The following is a 17500-nucleotide window of genomic DNA, read 5'->3' as shown; positions in this document are numbered from 1 at the left end:
TTATTGATTGCAAACCTATGCCGGCATATAATCATGCATTCTTGATGATCTTGTTGCAAATTTTCCCTGTTGGAAATGGGACAATTTGTTATTTTTCCTGTTGGTCAGTGGTCACCAAACTCATTTCTGGAGGGCCGGTGTCCTGCAGATTTTAGCTCCAACCCTAATCAAACACCTGAACAAGCTAATCAAGCTCTTATTAGGTATGCTTGAAACATTCAGGCAGGTGTGTTGAGGCAAGTTGGAGCGAAACCCTGCATGGACACCGGCCCTCCAGGACCCAGATTGGTGACCCCTGCTATTGATCATCAGTTGTCAGCATTAACCCATTAACCCATAATTCAGTGGAGTAAAACAGCAGATTATTGTGTGTGTGTGTGTGTGTGTGTGTGTGTGTGTGTGTGTGTGTGTGTGTGTGTGTGTGTGTGTGTGTGTGTGGAAATGTACTTTACTGTGTTCTGAGAGCTAAGAGGATGATTTCAAGGCAAAAACTAAGCTTGTTTTGCACTGCAACTGATGATCAACAGTAAAAATCACACATTGTCTTCCCAACAGATAAAACCAGCACCAATCAAGAATGCATGAGTATATGCTGTCATGGCTTTGCAATCAATAAATGTGATAATAATGGAAGTCAATGGAGCAAAACAGCACCAACATCACCAAAGGGGAGTCAATCTGAACGATGTATTGTTGATCATTTGAAGCATTTGAGCATTTTCCCCAAAATCATACCTGTCTGTATTCTTCTATATTTTACCATTCTGTCCCACTATCATTCTGTTTAAGTAGCGTATTTTTAATCTTTCCATATGAAAAGTGAAAGTAGCATCAGAGCCGATCTCAAATATAATTGATATAATTGCAAGAGCCTTACAATTTCACTTTATTTTGGCCTGAAAGTATGTTGAAATAAATATATAAACACAGTCGCATTCACTTCATTTCCAATAAATCTGTCTGTGCATCGATCATCATCACCCTTCCTATTCAACCTCTGAATCAGCCAATCATGTATCCCAGATCAGCTTCTGTAAACGCGATTTGAAGATGAGCGAAAGTGGACACAGACGAACACACTTAACAATATGTAAACAGGCCCAACCTGCCGAGTTTTATATGAAACATAAACAATTTTTTCTTAAATGAGGACAAACAGTAACTAAAGTGATCGAATGCTTTCATTCTAGATCTGTGTGTTCTTAAAGTAACAGCTCTGTTAAACTAAACAGTGCATCTAAATGAGAGATTCACCACTAACTATAGTAACTTGATTGTATCCCATTGTACATCCTAACGTTGACAACCCTGCTGAAAAAAACAGCTTAGACCAGCCTAAGCTGGTTGGCTGGTTTTAGCTGGTCAGCCAGCCCGGTTTTAGAGGGGTTTTGGCTAAAACCAGCTTGACCAGCCTAGTCAGGCTGGGAGCCCAGCCAAAACTAGCTATGCCCAGCTTAAACCAGGCTGGTCAAGCTGAATTTAGCTGGTCATTTTCCAGCCTGACCAGCTAAGACCAGGCTGGAAATGGCTGGAAACCAGCCTGGAAGTGGCCAAAAATCCTCTAAAACCAGCCTGGTTGACCAGCTAAAACCAGCCTAGGCTGGTTCAAGCTGTTTTTTTCAGTAGGGAAGTAAAAAAATATATGTGTTAAAATAAGACTTGTCACCATAAATCATTAAATTAGCTGAAACACAAAGTTGTGGCCTAATTAAGACTCAAAATGACACGAGTGTGTGTTCTGGAGCTGTTTATCCGCCTCACCTGGATCTTCAGTCGGTCTGCCGGGTCTCTGAGGCTCCTGTAAGGCTCCAGCCACAGCTGTATTTTGTCCTGTCGGAGTAAAGCGATCAGTCGAGCCTGGAGATGTTGTTCTTCCATCATTAAAACCCACAGAAGAGCTGAAACAACTGAAGTGAAAGAGAAAGTGTCCACAGTTCAGTGGAAAACCCCTGAATCACCGCTCAGCGCGCGCTTATTAGCAAACTCTCCGAGTAACACACACTGTGGCGAGTCACACAAGTCCCATCGTGTATCCACTCCAGTATGAGTGTGTTGTTAACGAAAAACTCCTGTGTTTTTATTCAATATACAGTGTACAGTTGAGTTCGCTTCACCGTCGAGACTCCATGTGATGTTGTTATTGTTTTTTTCCGGATTCTGCGTCACTTCTGGTCGCGCTAGACTTGTTTTTTAAAGTTTGATTTTAGCACCTCTACTGGACTGGAGATGAACTGTGATCTGGTTAATATACACTCACCGGCCACTTTATTAGGTACACCTCACTAGGACCGGGTTGGTCCCTTTCTGCCTTCAGAACTGTCTTAATCCTTCATGGCAGAGATTCAACAAGCTACTGGAAATATTCCTCAGAGATTTTGCTCCATATTGTCATGATAGCATCACACAGTTGCTGCAGATTTGTCGGCTGCACATCCATGATGCCAATCTCCCGTTCCACCACATCCCAAAGCTGCTCTATTGGATTGAGCTCTGGTGGCTGTGGAGGCCATTTGAGTACAGTGAACTCATCGTCATGTTCAAGAAACCAGTCTGAGATGATTGAGCTTCATGACATGCTGCGTTATCCTGCTGGAAGTAGCCATCAGAAGATGGAGTCTGGCAGCAACAACCATGCCACGTTCAAAGTCTCTTAAATCCCCTTTCTTCCCCATTCTGATGCTCGCTTTGTACTGCAGCAGATCGTCTTGACCATGTCTACATGCATAAATGCATTAAGTTGCTGTCATGTGAACAGGTGTACCTAATAAAGTGGCCGGTGAGTGTGAGTGTGTTTAACAATTTTACATTATTATCATTATATTATTAAATATCGACCAATATAATATTCATATCAACTCAATTCACAAAGAGTAATTGTGTTTAGCTTTTTTAGTTTGAAAAAGTGCTGTAAATATTTTTATTAACTGTTTTCAATGAGAAAATCTAATACATTTCCCTAATAATTACAAAAGTCACATTTTTAATTAGACAATTTGAATAACAAAGACTGACATCTTGTTTTGAAAAGCGTACTCCAAAAACTGGCTTATTTACAACTTTATTTACAACAGTAAGTATCTAACAGGATGTTGATTTGTAAAGTTGTGATTGTACAAACTGTGCAAATGAGCATTTAGTGATTTGATGTAAAGGCATATCAGTAAATAACAATATACACATCATTTTAAGTGCATCTGAGTTTTCTTTACACAGAATATCAACCGTCACCATCAAAATAACACCATGCTTTTGTTTTCAGCTCGTTACAAAATACTACTGGTAAAAATTGCACATTTATTCCCAACAGAGAAAACCAGAAACAATCAAGAATGCATGAGTATCTGCTGTCATGGCTTTGCAATTAGTAATTAATGGGAGTCAATGGAGCAATAACAGCCACCAACATCACCAAAGGGGAGTCAATCTGAACAGTACACATAAGGGTTAAATAACAATCAGGAACAGAATCACTAAGCATAACTGTATATTAACAATGCATTGTTTACTGTAAATTATACATTTATTATTTATAATCTCAGCGTAATCAATGCTTGAAATGTTCCTCTAATTCTGGAATGAATTATATGCATTGTGCTGCAAGTCTATGAATTGATTACAGCTTCAGAATCAGAATGAAGCGTAGAGGCCGAGTCTCCGGGCCGTCTCTGATTTCCTCAAGCTCTTCTTCTGAGGGAAGGGATAATATCTGGAGCGCTGATTATCTGAACTCAACAGCACCGGAGCTGAGAGCTTTCTAGTGGCCTTCGGATGAGGGTTCGAGTCCTCGGAGAGCCCGTCTGACTCTGATCCTCCAGCCGAACACTGCCGTCTATGCTCAGATGGTCCAGTCCAGTGTGCCGGACGCTTTTCATCCAGATCTGAAGAACACGATTCGTGAGGAACATCCAGAACACACACAGCCTGGCTCCGCAGGACAGAAGGAACCACATCCAGAAAACCTCTGCCGTTTATCTCCGCGTCACCGCAGTCTGCTGGAGACAGAAGTAAGACGCAGGTCAGCCTTATTGAGCTTACTCTTGGAATATTTTTGGCTTCAGACTTACACTCTCATTCACCTCCATTGATTTATTTATTTACTTATTTAACCAAGAATTAAGTCCCATTGAGAGACAGAATCAGGGAGTCCTGGTCAAGACAGGCAGCATAGGACAGAGTTATAGAAAATACATATCAAAACACAGACTCACACAACATAATATAAACCATAATCAGTTATTAAAACATGTACTCTGTCGCTAGTTGTTAGTGAGGCCAGCAGGGGGCGCTTAACCTGTGGTCCGTGTGAGTCCTAATGCCCCAGTATAGTGAAGGGGACTCTATACTGTCAGTGAGCGCCGTCTTTCAGCTGATAGGTTAAACCGAGCTCCTGACTCTCTGTGGTTATTATTAATCTCATGGCTATTCTGGTATAGAGTAGGGGTGTAACCCTGATATCCTGGCCAAACTCCCTCCATCAGCCCTTACTCATCATGCCCTCCCCATCCACTGAGTTGGCTCCATCACTGTCTCTCCACTCCACCTATAGCTGGTGTGTGGTGAAGCTGCTGTTCATTCCATTATTATCAATACACGAAACACATCACGACTGTTGATTTGAATGATCTCTGCACACTCTAAATAACAACAAACATTAAACAGCTCAACTGTGAACAAACATTATATTAATGTAACCAAAGCAGTGTTTGTACACAACCGTTCCAGAACTCTGAGAGAGCATTTCCTGTTTTCTGTTTTTCTACACTAGTGTAATGATAAAGGCATACCGTTCCTGAAGCAGACGACGTGTGTGTGTCGTCGGTGTGTGTCTCTGCTGGAGCTGTACTGTTCTCTCAGGAGCTCCACGTCCATCCTGAAGCTGTTCTGGTCCTCAGAGTGAAGCGTGCGCACATCTGAACATGCCAGGAATGAGCAACAGCACAGCCACATCCTCAACACACCGCTGTTTTATTGCGGGATCGCCATAAAAGTGCAGGATTCCCAGATCATCATCTGGTGAGTGCAGGTGTGTGTGTGTGTACGTGTGTCTGTGTGTGTGCTTTCTGGGCTTTGCCTTCAATAGTTGCATCAAAGTGCAAACAAAAGAGGGCAATTGAAGGTTGTTTTGCAAGACAAAGACAAGGAATATTCACGTGCAAAATGTTTGTGTAGTCACTTACTCGTGTGCTGTGCAGGAAATAAGCGTGCAAATATCAAATGCATTAAAGAGAAAAGTGTTAAAATAGTGCACTTTATATGTCATAACAGCATTAATTATCTATATAATCATGTTTGCACAGTATTGTTGATGCAGTGGGTGAGGTGAACACTCATAAACGCCGTCATTTTGCATGTTATTGTAAAGTGTTATTGTTATTATTATTACTATTATTATTATTATTGTAATTATAATTATAATTATTAATATTATTGTTATTATTATTGTTATTATTGTCATTATTATTATTATTGTTGTTGTTGTTGTAGTAATTATTATTATTATTGTTGTAATTATTATTATTATTATTATTATTATTATTATTATTATTATTGTTATTATTATTGTTATTATATTATTATTATTATTATTATTATTATTGTTGTTGTTATTATTATTATTGTTATTATATTATTATTATTATTATTATTATTGTTACCATTATTATTATTATTATTATTATTATTATTATTATTATTATTATTATTATTATTATTATTATTATTATTATTGTTATTATTATTATGATTATTATGGTCATTATTATTTGTATTATGATTATTATGGTCATTATTATTGTTATTATTATTATTATTATTATTATTATTATTATTATGATTCATATTATTATTATTATTATTATTATTATTATTATTATTATTATTATTATTATTATTATTACATTGGTGTTTACCAAAGACCATATTAATGGTTATAGTTGTATGTAAACAGAATTTAATAAACTACAGACTGTCTTAGTTCTACTTTCCCAATATCCCCTCAAAGTTTAAATGAGTTAAAAACAAGCATATCATTGCAGTATCATTTTACTGAGATATGAATATCATTGCATAGAAGATCTTGAGTGGTATGAGAAATGTAAACTAAATTAATGTTAGACATTAATAAATGTTTAAGATGTTAATAAAGTTTCTCATATGAAGACATAGGGCGTCACAGGGGCGCAGTGAGTAGCACAATCGCCGCACAGCAAGAAGGTTAATGGCTTGAGTCCGCCCTGGGTCAGTTGGTGTTTCTGTGTGGAGTTTGCATGTTCTCCCTGTGTTGGCGTGGGTTTCCTCCGGGTGCTCCAGTTTCCCCCACAGTCCAAACACATGCGCTATAGGGGAACTGAAGAACTAAATTGGCCGTAGTGTATGAGTTTTATTATAGTTTGTTTTAAACTTATTTGATGCTTTGGTCACTGGTCAAATATTGTATTAAAATATTTATTCTGTGACAAGTCAATACTGTCAGTTAGTCTAAAATATTATATGAAAAATATATAATATTTAGTTTTTTACTCATTAACTTAATTAAATTGTATTAAATAGAAAAAAATAAACAAATGTTGATTTGACCTAGTTTTAATTTATTAATAGTTTTTTTTTATTCTTATTATTAATAATATTATTATTATTAAAAATGATAATGACTAAAAATCAAATAAACAAATAATAAAATGAATTAAAAAATGGCACAGTGGGTAGCACATTCGCTTCACAGGAAGAAGATCTCTGGTTTGAGTCTCGGCTGGGACAGTTGCGGTTCCTGTGTGGAGTTTGCATGTTCTCCCCGTGTTGGTGTGGGTTTCCTCCAAGTGCTCCGGTTTCCCCCACAGTCCAAACACATGCGCTATAGGGGAATTGATTAACTAAATTGACTGTAGTGTATGAGTGTGTGTGTGTGTGTGTGTTTTCCAGTGATGAGTTGCAGCTGGAAGGGCATCAGCAGCGTAGAACATTTGCTGGATAAGTTGGCGCGGTGGCGTCCTCTGCTAAATAAAGGGACTAAGTTGAAAAGAAAATGAATGAATGAATGAATATTCTTTAACTATATGCATTTTATTTATTATTATTTTGGCTAACATAATAAATAAATGATGGTTTTCATTTTTATTATTTGTTTTTACTATTTTTTGTATTCATTTAACTTTTTTTATTTTACAATTTGTTTTTCTTCAAATACTTTTTGTTTGGTGAAATATTAAAATATTAAATCTGTAAAAAGTCAACATTTTCAATTAGTCTAAAATATTATAGGAAAAAATATAATATTTAGTTTTTTTACTCATTTACTTTTATTTAAAATTGATTAAAATAGAAATTATATATATATATATATATATATATATATATATATATATATATATATATATATATATATATATATCAAATAAATAAATTATATAATAGAAAATAAATGTATAATTATTTTAATCCATTTTTAAATTGCATGCTTAAATTATTTTTAAAATGTGTTTTATTTATATATCTTTAAAAAAAATGTTATTTATGCTATTTTAGACTGCTTTTTATTCTAATTGCACTTTACATTCAGATTATTGGTGTAAATAATGTTTATCTTTTCTTTGTCCAGCTCACTTCTGCATTATAATATAAAATATGCTGCAAATATAATGTCGATTAGTATGTGCACATAACTGAGCTGTTTATCCTAAAGAGCAGGACAATAATTAAACTGCACAACATGGACCACAAGTTAAAGTCCAAAGCAGATTTTTAGGGAGCACACAGTCCCTGTTCACTAAACTCATTATTATTAATGACGCTACTTGACGTTCGCTGACGCTTTGTCCTATGAATTTCCCGTATGGATAGAGCTCATGAATATTAACAATACCACATGACCGTCGCTTCAGGAAGCGGAGGTGAGCAACTCATGAATATTAATGAGGTGTTCTGTGAATGGCGGGATGTTTGTGTCTGAATGGCTGAAGCAGCGGAATCTTGTTTTCTGGGCTTTGATTTCAGCACACAGCAGGTATTTTTTTTACATTTATACACGATTATTACCTTTTAAACACACGTATGAACGTTCATACTGCATGAAAGACGAACTAGAGAAGAGATTGAGCGATGTTTATGATCGAGTCACTCACAAACAGCAGTAATAATGTGAATAAATGATATGATGAGGTATTTACCATTACAGTCCCTCAACAAACACCATGGTAATACTGTGGTACATATCCTAAAACATCAAAAGACACCGTTTATACTTGTGTTGCTGTAAATGTAATGGTGTTACAGGTCACTTAAGAAGTTAAAATGCATAATATTTGCCGCTGTGTGGAAACAGGACATTAATATTAAGATTAATGGTGGATCAATATTTGCTTATAGGTCAGCTTTGTTCTCCTGTAATCTTGAATAATCGGTTCAATATTTGTGTTGATTTAAGTGTTAAAATATGAACTGAAAGTAAAATTATTAACTGAATTTGTGTGGTAAATATGATCATAAAGCTGGGATTAGTTTACAAGAATGATCCAAATGTATAGAGGAATCTGTTCATTAAAATCATAAAACTAAAAGTGTCATTGTTTTTAATAGTAATAATGAAGAAATGTTTTAAAAGACAAAACACTACTTTTATTTTATTTATCTACCTAGGAAATATTATTATTATTATTATTATTAATATTATTATTATTATTATTATTATTATTATTATTATTATTATTATTAATAATAATAATAATAATAATAATAATAATAATAATAATTTTCTTTGTTAATGTTGATGTAAAATAACTAAAATATTAATTAAAACTGTATAGACATGAAAGCAATTTTTTAAAAAGAATGCATTTAATAAATATGGTTATATAGCTGGCTTTATTTCACAAAAAATACTCAAATGTATACCTGAACAAATTAATAAATATGTAATAGTAATAATGAAGAAAATTGTTTAATAAAAACAGCATTACATTTATTGTATTTTATTAAAATAATGCCTATGGATAATTTTTATAATTTATTATTATTATTATTATTATTATTACTAATATTATTGTCATTGTTATTGTTATTATTGTTTTTCTTTCAGTTAAAGTTGATGTACTAAAATAGCAAAAATATTTATTAAAACTATAGACTAATAAAAATTACAAGAAAACAAAACATTAACTTAAATATACGAGTAAACGTTTTGTTTTTCTTTGAACATTTATACAGATTAATAAAATAAGATTAATTTTAAACACATAGAAAGAACTATTACACCAGAACAGCATTAATCTGTCTACTAAATGCATGCATATGAAACAGAAAACGCGTCTCTGCATTTAAATGTGTTTCGGTTGTTTTTCTAGCTGAAAGTTGTGGCCATTGATGGAAATCTGGAGGTGATTCATCAGAGCAGCGTTCAGTTCGACAGCGAGCTGCCAGAGTTCAGGTACCACATCACAATCTATCTGCAGCTTTATTCTGTCAGATTGAGGATTATTATCATTAGATTTAATTTATTATTTCTCTTGTACAGATCTTTTAATTAATTAAATTCAATATTAATTATAAAAAATATTAATATATTAAATTGTTAAGCTATTTAGTAAATATATTTAACAATAATTTAACAATATGTTATTAAATTTTTTTTTTTGGAATGTATTGAAAAGTTACATAAAACATATATATATATATATATATATATATATATATATATATATATATATATATATATATATATATATGTATATGTGTGTATTATAATATTTATAATTATTATTTTTCTTTTTGTTTCTGTTTTTGTTTCGCTGTTAATATTAATGATTTGGTTGTTTAATTATTTATTGAATTATGTTTTTCCTTTTACTAATTTGTTTAATAGGGTGGGCAGAGACGATTCATGTCTGTATCATTGTATAAAATTTTTTAAACATGTTTAAAATGAATCTATAAATACATGTAAAATGATACTCACTAATGAAATGTGACTGTTTTTAGGACTCATGGAGGAGTTCATATTCATGAGGATAAGCTGACGGTGACGTCTCCGGTGCTCATGTGGGTGAAGGTAAAGCAGCTCTCAGCATTATATAATAAATCACATCAAAAATAAAAGTTTGTTTTGACAATATATATATGTGTGTGTGTGTGTGTGTGTGTGTGCTGTGTATATTTAATATGTAAATATAAATATACACACGCATGCATATTTTTGAGAAAATGCGTGTGTGTGTGTGTGTGTGTGTGTGTGTGTGTGTGTGTGTGTGTGTGTGTGTGTGTGTGTGTGTGTGTGTGTGTGTGTGTGTGTGTGTGTGTGTGTGTGTGTGTGTGTGTGTGTGTGTGTGTGCGCGTGTGCGCGTGTGTGTGTGTATATATATATATATATATCAGGCTCTCGATGTGCTGCTGGAGAGGATGAGAGACTCTGGCTTTGATTTCTCCAGAGTGAAGGCCGTCTCCGGCAGTGGACAGGTGATGCATTTATTAATATTTAAACATTACAATATAAAGTTCGCTTGTCTTAGATTACGGGATTTATTTATTTATTTTTTTTTTTTGATTGAGAATTTTCTGGAAGTAATGTGAAGGATTCTGGGAACTTTCTTTATGACAAATTGACAAATAATTCATATCATTATTCCAGCCAAACTAAAGCAAATCAGACTTTCTCCAGAAGACGAATATAATGGGGAAAATTATATATGGGCATCTGTTATACACTCACCGGCCACTTTATTAGGTACACCAACTGCTCATTAGTGCAAGTTCCTAATCAGCCAATCACATGGCAGCAGCTCACTGCATTTAGGCATGTAGACATGATCAAGAGGATCTGCTGCAGGTCAAAGTGAGCATCAGAATGGGGAAGAAAGGGGATTTAAGTGACTTTGAACGTGGCATGGTTGTTGCTGCCAGACGGGCTGCTCTGAGTATTTCAGAAACTGCTGATCTACTGGGATTTTCACGCACAACCATCTCTAGGGTTTACAGAGAATGCTCCGACAAAGAGGAAATATCCAGTGAGCGGCAGTTCTGTGGGCCTTGTTGATGAGGCCAGAGGTCAGAGGAGAATGGCCAGACTGGTTCCAGCTGATAGAAAGGCAACAGTAACTCAAATAAGCACTCGTTACAACCGAGCTCTGCAGAAGAGCATCTCTGAACACACAACACGTCCAACCTTGAGGCGGATGGGCTACAGCAGCAGAAGAGCACACCGGGTGCCGCTCCTGTCAGCTAAGAACAGGAAACTGAGGCTACAATTCACACAGACTCACCAAAACTGGACAATAGAAGATTGGAGAAACGTTGCTGCTCTGATGAGTCTCCATTTCTGCTGACACATTCGGATGCTCGGCTCACAATTTGGCCTCAACAACATGAAAGCATGGATCATCCTGCCTTGTATCAGCGGTTCAGGCTGGTGGTGGTGGTGTAATGGTGTGGGGGAGATTTTCTTTGGGTCCATTAGTACCAATTGAGCATCAACGCCACAGCCTACCTGAGTATTGCTGCTGACCATGTCCATCCCTTTATGAGCACAGTGTCTCCATCTTCTGATGGCTACTTCCAGCAGGATAACGCAGCATGTCATAAAGCTCAATCATCTCAGACTGCTTTCTTGAACATGACGATGAGTTCACTGTACTCAAATGGCCTCCACGGTCACCAGAGCTCAATCCAATAGAGCAGCTTTGGGATGTGGTGGAACGGGAGATTGGCATCATGGATGTGCAGCCGACAAATCTGCAGCAACTGTGTGATGCTATCATGTCAATATGAAAAGAAGTCCAACCCGGTACTAGTAAAGTGTACCTAATAAAGTGGCCGGTGAGTGTATATCATATATAAATATACACCTGTACTGATGTGTATAATCCGTTTCAGCAACATGGCAGTGTTTTCTGGAGGAGCGGCGCAAGACAAACCCTGAAGCGTCTGAACCCACAGCAGCGTTTACACCATCTCCTCCAGGTAAGCGAGGAATCCACTAATAAGCAGCAGGTCTTCATCTGTATGCTGAGGGTTTCTGGATAATCCTTCACCTCAGCAATGAAACAGCATATTCAGAGGAATGTCAGAGGAAAAACAGCCTTTACAAACTTTGTAGCTGTGAGATGCAAACTGGATATACGAGGAAACTGTAATATGCATAATGGATTAGTGAATAAAGCAGCGTGTCCATCCTATGAGGAAAGAAGAGAACAGAATCATCAGTTTTTCTCATCAGAGAAGAAGTTTATCCTACATCAGGTTTTTTTATTTGTGCTTTTTCCAAATTTGTGCCTCTCATTGCGTTTTCAATAACAATTCTTTATCCGACATTGCAGAATTTGCATTAAAGTGTAAACATGGCTATCAACATCCATAGCATGAACCAAAGATACAATAGAAATCAAGGGCTGTTTTTCCCAGCAGGCTTTAGTAGATCTTCATTTACGTCAAACGGGTTTGAAAACAGCGAGTGAATGATGACAGAACAATTCGAATGTGTTGCGTTTAACTCTGTGTGTTTAGGGGTGTTTTGCGCTGCAGGACAGTCCCGTGTGGATGGACTCCAGCACAGCAGATGAGTGTGTGTCTCTGGAGGCGTCAGTAGGGGGCGCTCAGAGCCTCGCAGACATCACTGGATCACGAGCTTATGAGGTGTTTCACACTCAATTATCCACAAATAAACGCATGTTGTTGTTGTTTTTGCAAATTCTATATCTACATATGTAAATTTGGCAATAGGAAACCATACTTTCCTGTTTTTAAGGAGTTTAGACATTATTTAAAAGCCATTTCATCATCTGAAAAAAGAAATCAAGTAGAATTATATCTCTTTCCACTAACTTTAATTTACACCTGCTGTAATTGATCATTAATTTTACTCTCAAGTTCATTTTCATCACCTTTATTTTGTTTATTTTTTCTTTATTTGTATTTTTGTTTTCATGGAAACTGTTTATTATTGCTATTTTGTCTCTTGTATGTGAATATTGTGTACGTCGACTGTCTAATCAGTATCTGTGTTCATATATTAGTAAGTAAATAAATAAATGCACGGCTTCATTGGTGTAGATTTAGACTGTTGTGTGTTTGTGTTCAACAGCGCTTCACTGGAAATCAGATTGCGAAGATTTATCGCTTGAAGCCGAAGGAGCTCAGTGAGACGGAGGTAAAATCAATAATCAATCAAATGTGATCAATAAAATGCTCTTTAAAGCTTTATTATTATTAATATTATTAGTGTTTATTCCGAACTATTGTTACTGTGTTACTATAATTTGGACAGCACGGTGGCTCAGTGGTTAGCACTATCGCCTCATAGCAAGAAGGTTGCTGATTCAAGCCCCAGCTGGGTCAGTTGTCATTGTCTGTGTGGAGTTTGCATGTTCTCCCTGTGTTGGTGTGGGTTTCGTGCGGGTGCTCCGGTTTCCCCCACAGTCCAAACACATGCGCTATAGGGGAACTGATGAACTAAACTGGCCGTAGTGTATGAGTGTGTATGGATGTTTCCCAGTACTGGGTTGCGGCTGAAAGGGCATCTACTGTGTAAAACATATGCTGGATAAGTTGGTGGTTCATTCTGCCGTGGTGACCCGAGATTAATAAGGAACTAAGTTGAAGGAAAATGAATGAATGAATGCTACTATAATTAATGATACATTATATTGATGTAATTAATGTAGGAAATAACCCGCATTAGTCATTAGTTAATAATTTGTTGTGATTTTCAGAGAATTTCCCTGATCAGCAGTTTCGCTGCTTCTCTGTTTCTGGGCGACTTTGCTCCAATCGACTTCAGTGACGGTATTTTCCTTCATCACACACACACACACACACACACACACACACACACACACATACAAACGGAAGAGTACACTGTGTTTTAAATCATTCTCACATCAAATTAACGGTTTTAAAAAATAAGACTGTTCAGTGCATTGAAAAATTATAATTTCATCACAATAATTCTAAATGCAATATTGTTATCATAGAGAGGTGTGATACATTTAATTTATTTTATGTGCCAAGCGTTTGAATGTTGTGTTGTTTATCTATCAGATGAGTTTGATGAATTATAGATAAATCATATTAATAATTGCATTTGCTTAATTGATTTGCTAAATATATTTACATATATATATATGTTATTTCGGCTAGAATAAAAGTAGTTCTTAATTTTTAAACACCATGTTAAGGTCAATATTATAGCCTCTTTAAGCTATATTTTCTTGATAGTCTACAGAACAAACCATCATTGTACAATAACTTGCCTAATTACCCTAACCTGCCTAGTTACCCTAATTACCCTAGTAAAGCCTTTACATGTCACTTTAAGCTGTATAGAAGTGTCTTGAAGAATATCTAGTCTAATATTATTTACTGTCATCATGACAGAGAAAATAAATCAGTTATTAGAGATGAGTTATTAACACTGTTATGATTAGAAATGTGTTGGAGAAATCTGCTCTCCGTTAAACAGAAATTGGGGGAAAAAATAAACAACCGTCTAATAATTCAGGGGGGCTAATTATTCTGACTTCAACTGTTTATACACACACACACATACACACACACACACACACACACATTAATATAAATTATATTCTTAGAAATGCAGAACAATGATAAATTATAATAAATATGTATAATATTAAATGTAGAAAAGTAATAATAATATATTCTATAAATATCATATAATATTATACAAAATAATAACAAACACACTGTATATATACTGTATATATTCACCCTCCTGTGAAATGTATTTAAATTAAATTGTTTATTCTTTTTCAAATATTTTTCAAGCGATACTTAATCGACAAGGAATTTTTCACAGTATTTCCTCTAATATTTTTTCCCATTTTTAAGCATATTATTCACCCCTTCAGCAATATTAGTGTTGGATTGTCTCTAGAACAAACCAATGTTATACAATGACTTGCCTAATTACCCTAACTTTACCCTGATTACCCTAGTGAAGCCTTTACATGTCACTTTAAGCTGAACACTAGTGTCTTGAAGAATATCTAGTCTGATATTATTTACTGTCATCATGATGAAGAGAAAATACATCAGTTATTAGAGATGAGTTATTAACACTATTATGATTAGAAATGTGCTGAGCTTTTCTTTCTGTTAAATAGAAATGAACGGGAAAAATATACCGGAGGGTATACTGAAGCTCTGTATATATATATATTTCACAATCCTCACTAATAGTATGATATGTTTTCCCATTTTAAAGTTAGGAAAGATGGATTAAGAATAACTGATGTCTGATGTTGTGATTATTAATGTTCATCTGTGTGTGTGTTTCAGGATCAGGGATGAATCTGATGGATATTTTCCAGAAACGCTGGTCATCGGTGTGTTTACAGGCCACAGCGCCGCATTTATCTGAGCGACTCGGAGAACTCACACCGTCTACAGCCGTTCTGGTCAAACACACTCCGTTCTCTCTGAAAATACACTGATTTACCGAAGTACCTGTGCTGGAGGCTATAAATGGGTTTGTGTGTGTTTTACAGGGCTGTGTTTCTCCATATTACTCTGAACGCTACGGGTTTCCACAAAACTGTAGAGTAGTGGCATTCACTGGAGACAACCCTGGTAAAACTGCTTTACTCACACTCAATGCAGAAATCAGGAGACTCAGTAAATGGATGATTGATTTCAATCTGTACGGCTAATGTGGTCTTTCTGACGGCAGGGGGCGCCAAAAGCTCACGACTTTACTGTCTTTATAGCTCTTATTGAGCTAAAAGTAGTTTGCTTGTTTTTGCTGTATAATTCTAAATTTGTAATATTTCTTTTTATAAACATCTAAAATTAATACATTTAATTAAAGTATTGAATTATTTTTTTAATATTCAGATTACAATTAAAACTAGTATAATTTAATTGTGCTTAAATGGTATATTTACAATGCATAACAAGCCTTTAAACGATTCTATATTCACTTGAATGTGTATTTTACATGTATGACTGAAAGCTGCTCATATTACACAGATTGAGTGTGTTTTTCAGCACAACCCTTCATTTCTCTGCTGCTTGTGTTTTCAGGATCTCTGGCTGGAATGAGGCTGCGGGAGGGAGATCTGGCGGTGAGACACGTACTCATTAATCTGATGATTATCTACAGATGTGCAGTATTGCTGTTGATTAGCTATATTTCTTGCCATTAAACATTTGCTTAGATTATTATTATTTTTAATTAGCACTAAATGCAGAAGCATGAGCAGAGCGAGACTTTTTTAAATGCGTTGAAACATCTGAACGCTGCAAACTTTTGATGCATGAGTGTGTTAGTGTTTTACTGTTATATGTGGGTGTTATAGGGGAACTGATCAACTAAACTGGCTGAAGTGTGTGTGTGTGTGTGTGTGTGTGAGTGAATGAGTGTGTATGGGTGTTTCCCAGTACTGGGTTGCAGCTGGAAGGGCATCTGCTGTGTAAAACATATGCTGGAATAGTTGGCGGTTCATTCCACTGGGGCGATCCCTGATGAATAAAGGGACTAAGCCGAAGGAAAATTAATAAATGATATTATATGTGTTCTTTATAATAATGTGTGTGTGTGTGTGTGTGTGTGTGTGTGTGTGTGTGTGTGTGTGTGTGTGTGTGCGCAGGTCAGTTTGGGCACCAGTGACACAGTTTTCCTGTGGATTCAGGAGCCCAAACCGTCAGTCGAGGGACACATCTTCTGTAACCCGGTGGACTGCAGCGCTTACATGGCTCTAATATGGTAAATTACACACACACACACACACACACACACACACACACACACACACACACACACACACACATGCAAACAGACAGATGCTTACTCACACGAACACACAATTACACACTCGCACACCTAAACACACAGACACACACACAATTTCACACACACACACACACACACACACACACACACACACACACATGCAAACAGAGATGCTTACTCACACGAACACACAATTACACATACACAATTACACACTCGCACACCTAAACACACAGACACACACACAATTTCACACACACACACACACACACACACAAACAGATGCTTACTCACACGAACACACAATTACACATACACAATTACACACTCACACACCTAAACACACAGACACACACACAATTTCACACCAATGACTGTAAAAAATATGGACGACGCGACAGCCCTTTTTCCCATTGAACGCCTTGAGGGCAAAACGCCTGCTTGACGGGCACAAACTGTCGCAAAAGACTGCTGAAATTGGAGCCAGACATGCGCAGAAGGATTGTCTGATGGAGCCAGAGGAGGAGCCGCGAAAATGAGCAGAGTCGAGCTTCCAATCAAACGCTTTATGTAAAATCAACCACGCCCCCCGAACTGCTCAGCATGCGTTTGCTGTCATATCAACACAAATGGATGTAATAACGTTAACAAATATGAGGGTTTTATATATTCAATCGCGCCAGCTCCAGGCCGCAGCGCACAACTTACTCGCGGCGTCGCGGGCTGATTCCGGCTCGCATGCGGCAGCGCCGGCTCGCTCGGCCGCCG

The 17500-nt window shown here is 36.2% G+C and overlaps 2 protein-coding genes and 1 long non-coding RNA gene across 4 annotated transcripts in view; 1 reads left to right on the top strand and 2 right to left on the bottom strand.

The window, feature by feature from the left end:
- Nucleotides 1-2164, bottom strand: part of nub1 (negative regulator of ubiquitin-like proteins 1) — a 24343-nt gene extending 22179 nt beyond the window's left edge. Inside the window, exon 1 of the mRNA XM_009297673.5 lies at nt 1762-2164. Within this exon, the coding sequence (XP_009295948.1) occupies nt 1762-1881 (120 nt within the window). The 5' untranslated portion in view covers nt 1882-2164. The remainder of the gene's footprint in view (nt 1-1761) is intronic.
- An 879-nt stretch (nt 2165-3043) lies between these two features.
- On the bottom strand, nt 3044-5084 carry LOC141380781 (uncharacterized). Its single transcript, XR_012399617.1, has 2 exons — nt 4785-5084; nt 3044-3992 (listed from the first exon to the last, which is right to left on the bottom strand). It is a non-coding gene; the product is annotated as an uncharacterized lncRNA (long non-coding RNA).
- A 2825-nt stretch (nt 5085-7909) lies between these two features.
- Nucleotides 7910-17500, top strand: part of xylb (xylulokinase homolog (H. influenzae)) — a 35680-nt gene continuing 26089 nt past the window's right edge. The window contains exons 1-12 of one of the 2 annotated variants that reach the window (XM_073940126.1): nt 7910-7999; nt 9336-9418; nt 9970-10039; nt 10363-10443; nt 11857-11943; nt 12487-12615; nt 13064-13129; nt 13692-13764; nt 15280-15398; nt 15489-15570; nt 16024-16064; nt 16590-16705. In XM_073940126.1, the coding sequence (XP_073796227.1) occupies nt 7946-7999; nt 9336-9418; nt 9970-10039; nt 10363-10443; nt 11857-11943; nt 12487-12615; nt 13064-13129; nt 13692-13764; nt 15280-15398; nt 15489-15570; nt 16024-16064; nt 16590-16705 (1001 nt within the window). In that variant the 5' untranslated portion in view covers nt 7910-7945. 2 annotated transcript variants of the gene reach the window in all.

The sequence above is a fragment of the Danio rerio genome, chromosome 24 (genome assembly GCF_049306965.1).
Source record: "Danio rerio strain Tuebingen ecotype United States chromosome 24, GRCz12tu, whole genome shotgun sequence".
Lineage (NCBI taxonomy): Eukaryota > Metazoa > Chordata > Actinopteri > Cypriniformes > Danionidae > Danio > Danio rerio.
The sequence above is the reverse complement of the archived record's forward strand: the minus strand, read 5'-3'. Positions and strand labels throughout refer to the sequence as shown.